The 17015-nt window shown below is 42.5% G+C and overlaps 1 protein-coding gene across 2 annotated transcripts; it reads right to left on the reverse strand.

Moving 5' to 3' along the window:
- Window positions 1-590: 590 nt before the first annotated feature.
- Window positions 591-6056, reverse strand: LOC133922139 (MACPF domain-containing protein At4g24290-like). Of its 2 annotated transcripts, none has more exons than XM_062367335.1 (7): window positions 5505-6056; window positions 3483-3721; window positions 2712-2913; window positions 2554-2634; window positions 2286-2469; window positions 1950-2116; window positions 591-1655 (listed from the first exon to the last, which is right to left on the reverse strand). In XM_062367335.1, exons 1-7 carry the CDS (start codon window positions 5751-5753, stop codon window positions 927-929), a joined length of 1851 nt encoding a protein of 616 aa, XP_062223319.1. In that variant the 5' UTR covers window positions 5754-6056; the 3' UTR covers window positions 591-926. The 2 variants fall into 2 exon arrangements, with proteins under 2 accessions (XP_062223319.1, XP_062223320.1); XM_062367336.1 differs by lacking the exon at window positions 5505-6056 and adding an exon at window positions 3850-5446.
- Window positions 6057-17015: the final 10959 nt, after the last annotated feature.

The raw sequence follows: 17015 nt of genomic DNA on the forward strand, positions 1-17015 counted from the left end.
GCACCGCCGAATGGGCAGTGCCAGGGTGGAGAGGCACGGAAGCGGCCCGGCAAATCCGGGTTAGCGCAGCGGAGCGAGGCAAAGGCAGATCCGGCCGCGGGAGCGTCGTCGAAAACAGAGGCGGAATGGGGGAGTGAGCCCAGCAGCGGCACGTCGCTCACGAGGAAGAAGAAACAGCGGGAGGAAGAAGATAAGCTGTTAATAACTATATTTTCTGTCAACTGAAATCCGGCAGCTCCCTATTTTAATTTTCTCCATTAAGTTTCTCAGAAGAATATTTTAAAGCGTAAAGGAGCCTTCGGCCAGTGTAAAAGGAAAGTTTTGTAACCAGGGCCAACTGTTGATACGCTTGTCCCCCCTTATCCCCGCCGGCCAAAGCTTTGGAGTTTGTAGGAAATTAATTAAGATCTAAAAGATAGTTTGCTGTGGCTAAGTGTTGCTATGGAATCTAGTTTGTTACATGCATCCTTACTGACCAGTTAAATTTTGATATTATGGTTCCTAAGAAAATGCTTCTAACCAACCACATTTCAATCTAGGGAAAAAAAGTTTTGACAATGCACCACAGTGCCAATCAAAGCTAGAGGGTATTGTATGCACCAAACTCTATTGGCTCTGCCACCGGAAACGCTATTACGCCCCAACAACTAGCCTCACCGTACTTCCTATTCAATTTTGTCGATCATTGTTGTATGGCTCAGTAAAATAACTATTATCATAATTTACAACCAGACTCCAGTTACACAGCACGAAAATGAACGGAGCACTGTAACACAGCGCTCAATAAACCACTGGTTTATTGTCGGTCCTCTATACAATTTCTGTCGGCCAAAAAAATCAATAAGAAATCCTTATGACCTTATCCTAATGCTGCTTCCAAAATCCTGAAATCTACAAAGATCAGCAAGCTGTTGTATGTACAACGATCAGCTCAAGCTCATGAAACTGTCACCCTGTGTCTGTCCACCATAGTTCAGCAGGGCAAACTTCACATGCAGCCCAATTTTGCCTCCTTCCTTGACAAGCTTTGCAGCAGTCACCAACCAGTGCCCAGGGACATCATGTGGCCCCTTCACCACCTCCGACATGTCGACGAACCTCAGAAGCTTCCTCGACCGAAGCGGGACAGGTGGTCCGTCAGGATAAACGCCTGAATTCAGCTGTGCCGGCTCATGCTTTGGGGCAGGCTGGGCATCGCGCTGTGTAAAGGGAGAACTCAAAGTTGTGCTTATTGTTGTCAGGAAGCTGCCCTTTTGAGATGCTGCTGGAGCTCTCGTCCACTCGGTTCTCTGTATAGTGCAGTTTGGGATGTGAGTGTAGAGGAGGCGCAGATGGAGAACCTTCTTTGCCCAGGTTCCCTTTGTGATGAGCTGCGCACCGGTGACGATGAAGACCCCACCAGGAGCTCTCTTATGCCACTCCGGACTGTAACTGACAACGGACGTACAAACGCACGAGTAATTCTTCCACTGGATGGCCTCAATGTACCCAGGGTCAGTGTCTTCTGACTCACGCCACTCTGACATTGAAGATGCAATGTCTCCAAGCATGCTTGGAACGCTGGAGAGGTGCTGAACATGAATAGCCAACCGGTTGCACTTCCTACCCTCCAGATATAACCGCAGGCCAACTACAGGTTTCTGAGAGCTAGATACCTTGAAATAACACAAAGAAAACATGTAAATAGATGGAAACTGTGACTTTACTAGAAGTAATTCGTCAGACAGATACTTGTAAATTGGTAATGGAGACTCCAGTAAGGCTCAAACTATGGCGTGCCACTAGTTACCCCAACAACATACATCTAAAAAGAGCTTAGTTTACAATACAGTTTACCATCTTATTTAAGTTCTCAGACTAAATTTTAATTTTTAGCAACCACAATATAAGGCGAGTGGTGAACTAACCGATGCCTTTAAAAACTAAAATGCAAAATAACGATCTTGTACCTGAGAAGTGCTAACATGGAGCTTGGGGCCGAGAAATCTGAATTGCATTGAAGGGTAGGAGCCTTTTCTCTTTTGAGGCCCAAGGACAAGCTCATTAAACATAGGTGCCCACTGTAGAGGCACTTGAAACTCCAAGAAATATTGCAAGTCATGAGGATCAGGTTTATCTGGGAGAACAAACTTTATAAGAATTTACTCATGTAAATAGCATTCTAAGCCATATCTTTATTAAAGTTATTGCAATGCAGTTAATCGGAAACAGGCAGTATACGGTAACAGTTTGGAGTTTGCCAAAGAAAGGTGACATGGAAAAAATAATTTGTTCGCAGGACTTACAGCGAAGATATAAATTGATGGCATGGCTCAGGTAACCACTACCAGGAATACCAGTAAGAAGGGAGGTGATAGGGACAAATTTAAACATAATAGCATCAGGATTCTTTGGAACTGTTTGTAGCCATTTGGAGTGGCTGGGTATGTACACATTTCCTCCCCTTTTCGACCATGTAATTGTCAGGCCCTGTTTGGAACAAGAGTTTTGTAAATTATGTCTCAATACAAAGAGACAGCAAATTGGCACTACGGAATAACAGGAAATACTTACATCCTTGGTTGATGATTCAGAATGGCTAGAAAGGTGCAGGTTATTAGGCTGCTGCACTATCCTGACAAAAACATCAGGCACCTACATTGAAATGGATCAATTAGCTATATTTGGCCTAATATATGAGAACTTGGACTAAAGGATGGAAGCATTTATACCTTGCTCTTGCCATCCTTTGTCTTACGGTGTATCGGGGAGTGGTTCTTCCCATCAGAAAATAAGAAATCACCAAGATCCTCCAGATGCAGCTTTAGATCAGCAGTTGAAATGGTTGAAGAGTGACTTTGCTTAACACATATGACATCCTGACCTCCGATTGCCATTTCAACAATAATGTGTGTCCCATAAGTTTTGATAAACCTGACATTAACAAGATCTGGCTGATTTATACACTTATAGAAACAATTGTTTGTTAGATTTAATTATATAGTTTAGGGAGTTTATTGTAAGATTAGTTCATCAGGCTTATGGTTAGAGAAAAATAGAAAGTACAACAAAAATTATCATCTATAGTTTATGCTTCCCTCATTTACAAGTGCATATGAGTATATGACTCACGGATAGTGTAACCAAACAAAAACAAGCAATGCCACAATGTAATTAAACAAAGAAACATGGCAAACAGAAGAATTAGAAACTAATCCAATCTGAAACCATATATAATTGAGCTTCTCCGACATGTAGAGCGTTGCTTGTACATAAATATCTTATATTAGTCAGTTAATATATTATATCTGTAGAAAAAGAAAAGGCTATTTGGACAGATAAGACTGAATTTAAAAATAACATCAGGAACCTGAAAATACAGCGTGTGAAGAAAATGACAGGGTAAACCTCAATAAGCATGATAAGAACATTAGCCTATCAAGTTCAAATGCATCAGGAAAGATCTGATGAACTATGAGTGAAGAACTAACAAAGTGTCTTACCCGCATAATGCAACAGGATCCCACTTTGATGGAACAGCCTTTTTGACTTCATCGCGAAGAACCAACGGTGAAGCTTTTAGGTGCAAGTTGTACAAGGAAATGAAATATCCATCAAATGCTAGATGCTCAGTCTCTTTGGCATCAGTCAACCAAGCTCCACTTAAATCAAAAAGAGAATTAAAATAGCCTGAAGGGACTTTCCCTTGGACTGATGATTTTTGATTAAGTAATTCCGACATCTGGTCAAGAAAATCAAAATGTGATCAGCAAATAATGTAATCATTGGCAGATAGAGTTCAACAGCTGTAGTCATCATGGAATAAAATTAATAGCATGTTGCGTTCATTATCAACCTTTGTTTCAGTACCTTGATTAATTCTACTGGAATATTACTCCACAGTAACATACCAGTAAACTTCTCATAGAGAGATAAAAAAACCATAAATTTTAACCCAACAAAGGATAACCATAAGTAACTAATCTGATGAATACTCTGGTCTAAAATGAATAGGGGAAAAATTTCTATTTTAGCGCAAATAATTTCCAACAATTTTTAGAAGACCAAAAGAAAGAAGTAACATCAAATTAGCAAAGAAGGGTTAGATTGTTAAACAGCACCAAATACAAGCTGAACTCTGGAGTAAGAATTCTCAGAAACAGGACAATAAGCAGTGAAGTGTACTTAAAGCAGTAAGCAGAGAGATGATAACCTAGTCATGGTCCTTGAAGGGAATGCCACTAGTCTACCGTGTGAATTAAATCAAGCCATCAACTAAAGTTGCTTTTCATCTTGAAAAGCAAGAAGGTTCTACATATTTAAGAGGCCACATGGTCCAATGAAATGTTGTGGTCGTGCATAGGAAAGACATCATAACTAGTTTTATCTGAAACCATGTCCAAAAAGTCCACAATACTTTTTCATAGCATTCGAGCTTCCATGGAGCGGACTAGCTTTTCTTGTGCCACAGGATTACACCTGATTCGCTATCTTGCTAAACTTCAGTGAGCAACAGCTGAAGTATAACTTATCCTTGTGTTCTAAGTGAAGGAAAAAAATTAATTATTTCTACCGGGAGCAGTTTTATATTTGTATTGTTAGCCGACAATTTTACTAATACATAACTGATGCCTAATCCTACAGCTATATGGACAGGAACAAAATGGTATATTTCTACCAGTCCTCAAACCCACCCAGGAGCTATTAGTTGAAGCCTTCGAATGGCAGAGCAGTCCTAATCACATCGGTATGATGTAACACACAACAAATCGTTGAATGATTTGCGCAAAATTAATTGCTGCCAGAGGAGCCATGTTGAAGGCAATATCTCCAGCTGATGCAGGTGGCCGAACTCAGGTAGGCTGTAGGCATCAAGCACGCAACAAAATGGATTGCAGGACGCTAAACATTCTCCAGAGTTAATGAATGAAGGAAGTAAGTGCTACTCTTGATGCTAGGTAGGAAAGTTAGGACGGTTGGTGAGGGCACAAACCGAGTGAAATGGGCCGAAAAGAATCGAATTTGTGCCCCTGGCCAGAACAGATGTCATTTCTTAAACTGTGATTAAACTTTAAGCACAAGACTAGAATTAATTGACCGGCTAATTTGCAAACAAGAAAAATGACTAGTGGAAACATCGGCAGAACAGAATCCTTCCTCCAAAATTGCCCTTGTACGTCATCAACCAACAAATGAAAAAAATTTGAACATTTTTTAAAGGAGATCGTTTTTTAAAAATGGAAAATTTTCGAAGCAATCAAGAGCAAGAAACACGCCTGCAAGTTGTATCCCAATCCCAATCCGATACAGCCAGGCTGCTAGAAGGCGAATTCGGCACGGCTGCGACAAGACGCCGCGCCTCCAACCAACCACTCCAAGCAGCAATCTTTTGGACGCAACAAGCCAAGAACAGGATAACAAACGCATGAATCCAACGCCGCCCGATCCCTGAAATTCCCGAACAATCACGGCAGCACAACAGCAGCAAGACCGGCTCGGCTGAGATCGCGCGAGGGGAGGCGTACCTGGTTGAACTCGAGCACGTCGGAGCGGAAGCGGATGCGGTCTCCCTTGTCGACACCGACGCCGCGCGGCACTCCGCGCAGCGTGGCCCCGCCGCCGCCGGGGAGCGGCACGTCCCTGCAAGCCCCGGCCTCCTCGTCGAGCTCCACCAACCTCTGCCCCTGGACCGCCTTGGCGAACCGCAGCCGGAAGTCCGACGTGAGGTCGAACCCCGCGCCCAGCGCCCGCACCACCTCCTCCCCCACCTCCATCACCCGCCTTGATCACAAACCTCTCGCCTCCACCACCACCACCGCCTCCTCCAAGGACCACCTCGCGGCGACGGATGGCTAGGCCTGTGGAACCACCCAACCACCACCCAAGCGCATTGCTTTCTTGAAGAGACGAGAATGAAGAAGGAAGGTTTGACTATGGAAACGTCCGACGAAGGAAGGGAAGGTGGGGAGGCGGAGTTTGGTGGGAATGCGTCAGGTGGGGCCCGCAAGGGTAGGGGTAAGCGGGAAGGAAAAATAGAGCCGATCGGGGAGGAAAGCAAAACGGCCGATGCGATCGGGTGATTGGCGGATCGGCGGTCGGGTCGGACGTCAGAGGGAGGTGGCTCGCGGTTGCGGGGTTTCCGGCTGCCGCGGCCGTGGTCTACTGGTCGTCGCGCGGCTGCGGTCCCGCCGGGGAGCGTGGTTTGGGTTTTGGGTTTAGATGCTATCAAGTGTGCTTTAATTATTGAAATCGCGAATTTCACAGGTCAAAACTTTACGCGTGAATAAAAATTATAATTCTCGTAAAAATATTTAACACCTGATTTGCCAAATATAGTTGGATCTATATTTTTCGGCGTGCGATATACTAAAGTTAATTTTCTATAAATAAAATACTAAATATACCGAATATAAGTATTAAAATTGTAAATATATAATATATTATCTATTTTTATAAATAGAATTGTATATGTTATCTAATTTTAGATTTTATATCAGTTTCTGTTATCGAGATTGTCTGTTGTCGACTAGACAAGGTGTACATGTGTAGCGTTGAATGATCGCATAAGAACAATGTCTATTCCACTTTTATTCTAGGAGCGTTGCATGCTTGACACCAGAAACATACTGGGATGGCACTTGTCACTCCAAAGTGAATCATTGAATCATTGCGGGGAGCAAAATCCATCCGACTTTAGTTCTAGAAGCAATTGAATGTTTGCCATATAAATATTAGTACTGACAATTGTTGCTGCGAAGCAACAGCTTCTAGCAGTCTTGATATCAAGATCTGATATCGATATGACCTTCCATCGGCAATGAGATGTGAGTGCATATACGTATAGTATTTTAAAAAACACCATAGCCACTATTACTATAGAAATAGTCTTTTTTTTACCATTTATTATCATCGGATCAACTAAAACCCGCGAGGATACGATTTTCACTATCAATTCGTAAGAAAAATAATATCATTATTGGTTTTAAAAAATAACCGACAATGATAGGTTATTATTACTATCGGTTTATATTAACAACCGGCAGTGATAGTATTACTGCCGATTGTTGTTATAAACTAGCAGCAAACCAAGGACTCGGACCCGAACCTGAATTTTGGATTGAATCCACTTAGTCTCACGCATTCACGTCCGCTGCCTAAAAAATCTAAGTACGAACTGGCCTCACGTCCACTCGTCATTCTCTCTCCCTCTTATCCTTTCTCTCTCCCACCTCATAGACTGCTGTAGTGAAAATGATCATATTAGTCTATGGTTATGATTTTGATGATTAATGATAACATAGTCAATATGACTAACATGTTTATCAAGAATATATGTTAGTAGGTCTCATAGATGCAATATATGAAGAAGCCAGCACAGCCAAGACAAAGTTGAACTGAATTGGAGAAGTCATAAGAAGATTTGCCTCGCCGGATGGTCCGATGCTCTGGGTGTTTAACTCATCGGAGCATATTTGGCAAAGGGAGAGAGAGGCCAGGAGACCTTACCGGAATGTCAGTAAGTGTGCTCACCAGAGCAATTCTTACAGAGAAGGATGTTGTGCTGAAGAATGAAGGCTCAGCCTCACTGGATAGTCTAGTAATCAAAGCATGACAACACTAGAGTGTTTTTGTCTAGAAGGCTGAATGAAACAACCCATCGGAAGTATGGTGATCAGAGGAAGATACACACCGGAGTATTTCCATCAGAGAAGGTTGTAGCCGTGGAAGATCGAAGATCAACATGTCGAAAGGTCCGATGATGAAGCAAGACTACACCGGAAAATACACCAGACAATGAATAGTGCAAAGAGGCAGAACAAAGTTCAAGGCATCAGATAGTCCGATGATAAAGTGATGTGCACCGTATGCTCTCACCGGAGCAATTTACATAGAGATGATGCAATTGGCTCAGATGACTCAAGATAACTCACCGGATAGTCCAGTGATGGAGATAAAGTATACATTGGAATGTCTGATGTCCACAGAGGCTTGAGTGGGGTTCTAACAGCTAGTTTGTGAGAGTGTACTCATCGGATGATTCGGTATTAGTATTATTGTTCTCACCGAATCAACCGATGTTAACACCTTTTTTGAGCCATGGGGTTAACGGCTAGGTGCACGTGTTTGAGGCTATAAATACCTCCCCACCCAGGCATTTGAATGGGGGGCATGCCGCTGGAGTCTAGAGAAAGCTTATACACACTTGAGAAGACATCCAAGCCACCAAATTGCTTAATGTTATTATCCAAGGCGATTAAGCACAAGATTAGTGAGTGATTAGTGCTTATAGGCCTAGAGAGAGTGTTGCTAGGTGATTGCTGCCTAGAGAGTGGATCAAGGAGTGATCCAATATTATAGCAAGTGGTACACCGGTACCTTAGAGTCTTAGTGACTTTCCGGGAAGCTTGGTGACCCGCCGACTTGGTGTGGAGCGACAACAAGAAGCGTGTATGGGGACGCGGAGACCCTTGTCTTGGTGGCTCAAGCTCCGAAGTGATCACGATGTTAAGGAACCGGAAAGAGAGGCTAGTGGTGAGATCTTGCCTTGGTGGCTTGGTGGCTCATTCGGGTAGAGGCCTTATCTTTGAGACTTGGTGGATCAAGAGCCGTGACCGAGTGTTGACCGAGAGTATATTCTTTGTCAAGCTCTAACGTAGACTAGAGGTGACATTCATGCCATCGATACCATAGGATAAAAATTCTTTGTGCTGAGTTTGCTCTCTCTACCTTATTTATGTCTCTGCATTTATATTCTTGCAATTTACCTTCTTATATAGGTTACAAGTGCTTTGATCGGTAGAGTAGACACACTAGATAAATCTAGAGAACATATAGATAAAAATTGATATAGATTTATCTTATGTAGTTTTTGGAGCCGAATAGATTCTAAGTGTCATAATTCACCCCCTCTTAGGATGTCACCGATCCCTTCAACTGCAACTCCCCTCAATCTCTGGCTACGGGTGAGCTTAGCTTGAGGAGAAGGCAAGGCAAATGCGTGCAGATGGCCTGCTCCGAGCGGCAGTCTACTCCGAGCAGGCTCCTTCGAGCGGCGGCCTCTTCTGTGGCTCCTCCGAGCAGCGAGTGACCTCTGGCGATGGCGAACCGATGACGAGTCTAGGGCATGGGCAAGGTCAACCACAACGACCTTTTCCATATTTGTTCTATGTTTGAGTTGATCTGTTCTTGTGTTCCAGAAGTATACGGATGATATGAGTTGATTTGTTCATATTTTGATTGTGAGATTAGTCGATTTGATTGTGAGATGTGTTTGTATGGATGAGATGGGTCGATTTGTTCTTGTGTTTGAGTCAATTTTAGCATATGGCTCAGCGACGACAAAAGGGAGGGCGCAATGATAACGAAGGTTGTGTGTGGCGGCGCAACGATAGTCGAGGCGAGCAAGCGGCGGCGGCGGACTGGGCGCGGGGCCGAGTGGAATTTGTTTTTTTGTTTTCGAAAAAGGGCAACACTGCCGGTGGGGAATCGTCAATGATAGTCCTCTGACTATCATTGCCGGTTCCAAAACAACAAGTGATTGTGGGTTTCAAATCAGCAGTGAAGGACAATTTTGCAGTAGTGCACGCGCATTCAACTTTTACTTGTAGCATTGCATTCTTGACACTGAAAATAAACTTGGATGACAGTGGTCACTCCATAGCTCACATCGACATCTATTTCAATTTTGGGCTTTCAATTTTGAACAAAACATTACTTTGACAACTTAAAATGTTACTCTATCCAACTTTACCAAGTGAATGAATTCTCTCATCCAAACTCTCTTCCAAGAGAGCATAGTTGAGTTTCGGGTTGTATGTAAAAATGCATACGCTATTAGCTGTGCTCGATAAGTTGGAACGATGAATTTGATAGTGAAAGTGCATCTAGGCTGCCTATTTGGGTTTTGGCTAATTGATGACAAACGATTAAGGGACTAATGGGTTTGCTGAAGTTATGAACATGTTTTAAGTCCCTTTGGATAAGTTAAGAGACGTTAGTGTCCCTAAAAAAAAGAGAAGTGGCATCTAGTTACTCAATAGGCCTTAATTCATTTTTATTTTGAATTTGAGTTCAAGATAGTCGTACTATCAAGAGGGATGCGTGTTAATAGTCTTGAAGGTGTCAGAGTGCTTAAAGTATCTTTTTAGAACCGAAAGTTGGGAGACACAATCCCCCACGGACACCAGGAAAAAGGCTTATATTTTCTGAGCCCAGAGTCTCCGAGTTAGCCTGGATACTTCGGACTCTGATCAGTAGGTCGAAATCTCCGGGTGAGACTCCGGCAAAGACTCTCAGTTTGAGCTTGATAGCTCAACCCGGAGTCTCCGGGTTAGCCCGGAGACTCTGGAGTCTGGTATGTGGCTGGAGTCTCTGGGTGAGACTCCGAGCCAGAGTCTCGAGTAGGCTTTAAGTGCTTAACCCAGAGTCTCCGGGTTGGCCCGGATACTCCGGGTTCTGGTGTTTCCGGACCCTCCGGGCAGGCTCCAGATAGTGGTTCTGCATGTGTGCCTATGTGTTACTCGGAGTCTTCGGGTGAACCCGGATACTTTGTGTCACTACAAAATGCACAGTACTGGCTAGTTTTTTTAAGTGGCTATAAATACCCCTCACCTCCTCCTTCATTTGCTGCTAAACACCTCATGGATAAACTCATTCAAAGCCATTCACCTCTAGAGCTTTGATTCTTACAAGATTTCGAGATTTGGGTTTGGGAAGTGAGATTGAGTGCTAGAGAGCTAAAATCCATTCTTAAGCACTTGAGGTCATTGCCAAGCTTTCAATTCACATTCTTTACTCTTGGAGCTTTGAGTTCCTAAACGGCAAGTTGTCACCCGGAGAGCACCCAAGCTTGTGGAGTGCTTCGGGAAGTTTGTGTCACCCATTGATTTGAGTAAGAACCCTAGCTTGATCTTTGTGGTCGTGTGGGTGAGAAAATGGTTGAGAGAGACCCGACTCTTTGTGAGCTCCTCAACGGAGACGTAGGCATTTTTTTGTGAGGTGGCCGAACTTCGGGAACAAATATTTGTCTCCTTTACTTTATTGCACATTTACTTGTTCTACTTGATTTTTAGGGTTTTCCCAATCTTCTTGCATGTGTGCGTGCGACTGCACGTTGTTGGTGATAAGGTCTTTAGACACCTCTTAGAACCTGTGGTAACTTATAGACTTAATTAGATTTTCTCAAAACTTCATAAGTTCCGATTTCCTATTTCATCCGGATTATCCGAGTAAGCCTGGAGTATCTGGGTTCTGTATAACCCGGAGTCTCCAGATTGATCTGGAGTATCCGAACTCAGTAATCCACTATGAAGTTTTAAATTTCAGGAAACGCCTATTCAACCCCCTAGGTGACATCACGTACGTTTCAATTGGTATCAGAAGAGTATGACCGGAGAGAAGAGTATGTTCTCATCATTTGAAGAGGATAGAGGACCACATGAAAATATCATTTTTGGTGATGATAGAAAAGGAGAGGTTATTGGCCTAGGGAGAATTGCTATTTCTAATTATCATTCTATTTTTGGTGATGCATGGGTTGGCTATGGCATCACCGACTAGCCTATGTTGGTATGAGGAATTTGTCTTCTAAATGGGGAGCACATCCTAGGACTAACAAATATTTCTTTTGAGAAAGATAGAATTTGTAGTGCCTGTCAAACGGGAAAGGAAATTATAGCTCCTCACCCTGTCAAGAATGTGATGATGGCTACAAGGGTATTGGAACTCCTTCATATGGATTTATTTGGACCAATCGCCTACATAAGCATTAGTGGTAACAAATATAGTTTGGTTATTGTTGATGATTATTCTCGTTTCACTTGAGTATTCTTTTTGCATGATAAGAGTGAAGCACAAGCTATATTCAAGAAATTAATTCGTGAAAAGAACTCAAAACGAATTTCATGTGAAGATCAAGAGGGCGAGAAACGTCAATGGAAGTGAATTCAAGAATACACAAGTTGAAGAATTCCTTGATGAAAAAGGGATCAAGCATGAGTTCTCGTCACCCTACTCCCCTTAACAAAATAGGGTTATCGAGAGGAAGAATATGACTCTCATAGAGTCGGTAAGGACAATGCTTAATGAGTACAAGATCTTGGATCAATTTTGGGTGGTAGCCGTCAACACCTGATACCATGCCATCAACCGGCTATATCATCACAAGATTTTGAAGAAGACCACCTACGAACTTCTAACTAGTAACAAGCCTAATGTATCCTACCTTAGAGTCTTTTGTAGAAAATGCTTTATTCTAAATAAAAAAGTCAAAAGTTCCAAATTTGCTCCTAAAGTAGATGAAGGCTTTATGCTTGGTTATCGATCAAATGCCTATGCCTACCGTGTCTTCAACAAAACCTCTGGTTGTGTTGAAATCATGCGTGACATGACATTTTATGAATCTAACAGCTCCCAAGTGGAGCAAGTTGATCATAATATTTTAGGTGATGAAGAAATTTCAAGCGAAGCAATCAAGAAGATGGCAATTGGTGAAATCAAGCCTCAAGAGTAGCAAATGGATAATCATGATCAAGCTCAACCATCTTCATCAACTCAAGTGGAGCCATCAACATCAACTCAAGATCAAGATCAAGTTAGTGATGACTCTAACAAGTTCCTTGATAATGATGAAGTGGAAGATATTCAACCTCAATCCCAAGTGCCACATCCAAGAGTTCATCAAAGTATCCAAAGAGATCACCGGTGGATAATATCCTTGGTGATATACAAAAGTGGGTAACTACTCGTTCTAAAATTATAAATTTTGTGAATATTATTCTTTTGTTTCCTCTTTGGAACCATTGAAGGTAGAAGAAGCACTTGATGATCCGGATTGGGTGATGGCCATGCAAAAAGAGCTCAACAACTTCAAGAGAAATGAAGTATGGTCATTAGTGGAAAGATCCAATCTAAACGTGATTGGCACCAAATGGATCTTTCGTAACAAGCAAGATGAGAACGGGATCGTGACAAGAAACAAGGTAAGGTTGGTTGCTCAAGGCTTCACACAAATCGAAGGTTTGGATTTTGGTGAGACTTATGCTCCCGTAGCTTGGCTTTAGTCTATTCAAATATTACTTGCCTATGCAACTCACCATGATTTTATGTTATATCAAATGGACGTGAAGAGTGCCTTTCTAAGTAGACCAATCTCCGAATTGGTGTATGTGGAGAAACCATCCGGATTTAATGATCCCATGTATCCTCATCATGTTTATAAACTTCATAAGGCACTCTACGGGCTTAAGCAAGCACCTAGAGTATGGTATGAATGTCTTAGGGATTTTCTTGTCAAAAAGGGCTTTGAAATAGGTAAAGCCGATTCTATTCTCTTCACTAAGAATGTTGATAATGATTTATTTATTTGCCAAATATATATCGATGACATTATATTTGGTTTTACTAATAAAAGCTTTTGTGAAGAATTTAGTAGGATCATGACCAAGAGATTTGAGATGTCAATGATGGAGAGTTGAAGTTCTTCCTAGTATTTCAAATCAAACAACTCAAGGAAGGGACTTTCATATGTCAAACCAAGTATATCAAAGACATGCTAAAAAATTTTGATATGGAGAATGCTAAACCCATCAAGACTCCTATGCAAGCTAATGGATATCTTGATCTCAATGAAGACGGCAAGGCCGTGGATCAAAAGGTATATCGCTCCATGATTGGTTCTTTACTTTACCTTTACGCATCTAGGCCCGATATTATGCTTAGTGTGTGCATGTGTCCAAGATTTTAAGCCGCTCCAAAAGAGTGCCATTTAGTGGCCGTTAAGAGAATTCTAATATATTTGGTTCATACCCCTCACCTTGGCTTATGGTATCCTAATAGTTCATCCTTTGACCTTTTCGGCTATTCGGATTCCGATTATGCCGGTTGCAAAATGGATAGGAAAAGCACCTCGGGGACTTACCAATTCTTGGGTAGGTCCTTAGTGTCTTGGTCTTCAAAGAAACAAAATTCTTTAGCCCTATCCACTGCCGAAGTCGACTATATTGCCGCGGGTGCTTGTTGTGCTCAACTTCTTTGGATGAGACAAATCTTGAGAGATTATAGCTACAACATGACCAAAGTCCCACTTTTGTGTGACAATGAGAGTGCTATCAAAATAGCTAACAATCCCGTGCAACATTCAAGAACCAAGCACATAGACATCCGTCACCATTTTCTGAGAGATCACTCAACCAAAGGGGATATCGATATTCGCCATGTGAGAACTGAAAAATAACTAGCCGATATCCTCACAAAGCCACTAGATGAGAAAAGGTTTTGTGAGTTGGAGAAATGAGCTAAATATCCTCGATTCTCACAACGTGGCTTGATATGTTGCATGCAGTTGACTGTTCTAGTTTTATAGTTTTGGTAGCTAGAATTTTGCAAAAATCTCTTTGTTTGCTATTTTCAAAAATTATTTGACTCTTTGATCTTTTGATCATATCTTGCTACTTGTGATCATAGTTACGTACTGTTATTTGTTGGTTGATCACAACTGGTAAAAATATCTTATATGTCCAACAATCCTTCTCCCAAAATTCCCCGTCGAATCTTAGCTCAAAATTCTATCTCTGTCGAGTTTCAGTACCCGGAGTTTCCGATCTAACACAGAGTGTCCGGATTCTAGACGTCCTCTATGATCTGCTGGTTCTGTTGAGTTGATAGAACCTGGAGTCTCTGGGTTCACCCGGATACTCCGGGCTCTGTCACTCAACCGGAGGGTCCGGGTCACCCTCCGGGAAAGAGTCTCGGTCTGCCTTCAAACTTCAACCCAGAGTCTCTGGGTCCGGCTGGAGTCTCCGGGTCACCCTGGCTTATTTATCTACCTCGGCAGTTCCCCTCTCATTCTATCTCTCCAATTTCTCTTTCACCGCTCTCACCGTGGAAAGGCTCCTCCGGCGATCTCAAGTTTTCAGCAAGGGTTTTGGGAGTTCTTCATCAAGTCAACTTCATCCCTTGGCCGGATCCTCTGGCCCTCCCTCCGAATCAACTGTCAGTTGCATTGTTTGCCTTAAAAAGGTATCTCAAGAACAATTCACGTGATCTCTCAATGCTTTGATCTAGAGTCAGATTCCTTTGGTAGATATGCTCCATATCCTTCCTAGAAACACATACTCCAAGGTTTTTGCAATGCTATGGTTGAATCTCTCAAACCCTAACATGTTGCCCCGGAGTCGGGCTACCCAGAGTATTCGGGTTGGCCTGGATACTCTGTGTTGTCCAGTTTCTGCCAGTCAGCTTTGTTTATCAATTCCTTCTTATGCAATCCTTGTCGCATCTCGAATATCCCCTTCTTGTGTATCTCAGGACTTGTTGAGATGGGATGAGACAAGGGTAATGCTTATCAAAGGAGAACAAAAGCTTAAGTTTGATCCACAAGCTCAACCTCCTCCACAGCAAACAGAGGGCAGCAACAGTAGCAATGGCAGTGGTAGCGGGCATGGTCACTCTCGCACGGTCGTTCGGAAGGTGTCAGCTTCATCAACAGGCATTCACCTTCATGAGACAGTTCCAACAACAAATGCACCTCATGGTAGAACGAAGATGCAAGCAATGAGAGGAAAAGGAAGGGGTGCAGTAGAATATAGAGGCAAAGGAAAAGCTGTGCCTTCTGGGTTTTGGGCTCAAGGGCAAGAAGAGAGTGAAGAAGAGGAAAGTTCTATGTTGGGTCCTTTGAAGCTTCACCGGCCTCTCAGGATACATACGACAAATAATGTGCCCAAACAAGTTGTGAACTACATGAAATGGGCAGGCAAAGTAAAGAAGGAAAGATATGATGATCCGTTTGAATATGTCAAGAATGTGGTTGACCACCACTTTTGCAGTGATTTTCAACTGGATTTTTATGAAACTGTGATCCTCACCAAGAAGCCGATAACTCCTATGCAGTGGATTGATTGGGATTACATAGCTTGCAAGGATGATCCCACATTCAATGAAGTCATCTCATCTTGTGAGCACAAGAGGATCAAATACATCTTGGGTCTTAAGTATGACTGGAGTGAGGAGGTGATTGCGCAATTTTATGCAACACTCTGGTATGATCATGAGGAAAATCAATCTATGATTTGGACAATTGAGGGACAGAAATATGATATTTCATATCAAGGTTTTGCTCATATATTTGGATTTGATGTCCACGATACACAAAAAAGATTCACAATGAGAATCAACTCTCGGCAGAAGATATAGATTTCATGTATTCAGATCATAGAAAGGTAATCCATAGCATGGTTACCAACATGAGGCCATTCTACAAGTGCTTAAACTCCTTATTTCATCTCACTTTGGCTCCTAAAAGTGGAGACGCCACAACGGTTCAAGGAATATCAAGAAACCTTCTCGCTAGGATGTCAAATGAGGGAGAGCCTTTTAGTGTGATAGACTTCATTTGGGAAGAAATCCATACCGCATCACACACTCCTAGCCGAAGTTGTCCATATGCCCCTTACATCATGTATATGTTTGAGAGGGTTACAAAGAAAAGCTTTTTCAAGGAAATGAATCATGAGCCGTATAGAATGAGGTTGGTGAGCACTAAATCATCTACACCTCCACCTTCACCTCCTCCTTCAGCCCCTAGTGCTCATAGGCTAGCTCCAAAGCGTATGTCTTCCTCATGTGGCTATTCGTCTTTCATCAAAAATTCTCTCAAAGCAGTATTCAATGTGTGCACTCACAATGCAACTAAGATCAAAGAGCACAAAGACAAGATCAATTTGAGGTTGAGGAAGATAGAAGAGCAACAAAAAGCTATTTATGCTAATTTGAGGATTGAACCTCCTTGCTCTCTAATTACCTCCGAAGTAGAAGTGAGTGAGCCAGAAGATTTTAAGAATCCATAGGCATGGTATGATGAAGCCCAAACTGCTGCAAAGGGAACTTCACATGCACAAGATTATGAGGAGGAGACTGAAGAAGAGGATTTGGGAGGAGCCGAGGAAAGTTCTCCAGACAACGATGACAATGGCAACGGCTCCGATGATGATGGAGATAAGGATTCTGAAGGAGGCAGCAACTAGTTCATCTTCGTTGCT

The sequence above is a fragment of the Phragmites australis genome, chromosome 6, assembly GCF_958298935.1.
Source record: "Phragmites australis chromosome 6, lpPhrAust1.1, whole genome shotgun sequence".
NCBI lineage: Eukaryota > Viridiplantae > Streptophyta > Magnoliopsida > Poales > Poaceae > Phragmites > Phragmites australis.

What these genes read in the sequence shown, in the direction of transcription:
- LOC133922139 (XM_062367335.1), bottom strand. Translation starts at nt 5,753, where the DNA reads ATGGAGGTGGGGGAGGAGGTGGTGCGGGCGCTGGGCGCGGGGTTCGAC. An exon ending in ACGTGCTCGAGTTCAACCAG is followed by an intron (nt 3,722 to 5,504) that starts GTACGCCTCCCC and finishes TTTCTTGACCAG; the next exon opens with ATGTCGGAATTACTTAATCA. An exon ending in CATCAATTTATATCTTCGCT is followed by an intron (nt 2,117 to 2,285) that starts GTAAGTCCTGCG and finishes TTGTTCTCCCAG; the next exon opens with ATAAACCTGATCCTCATGAC.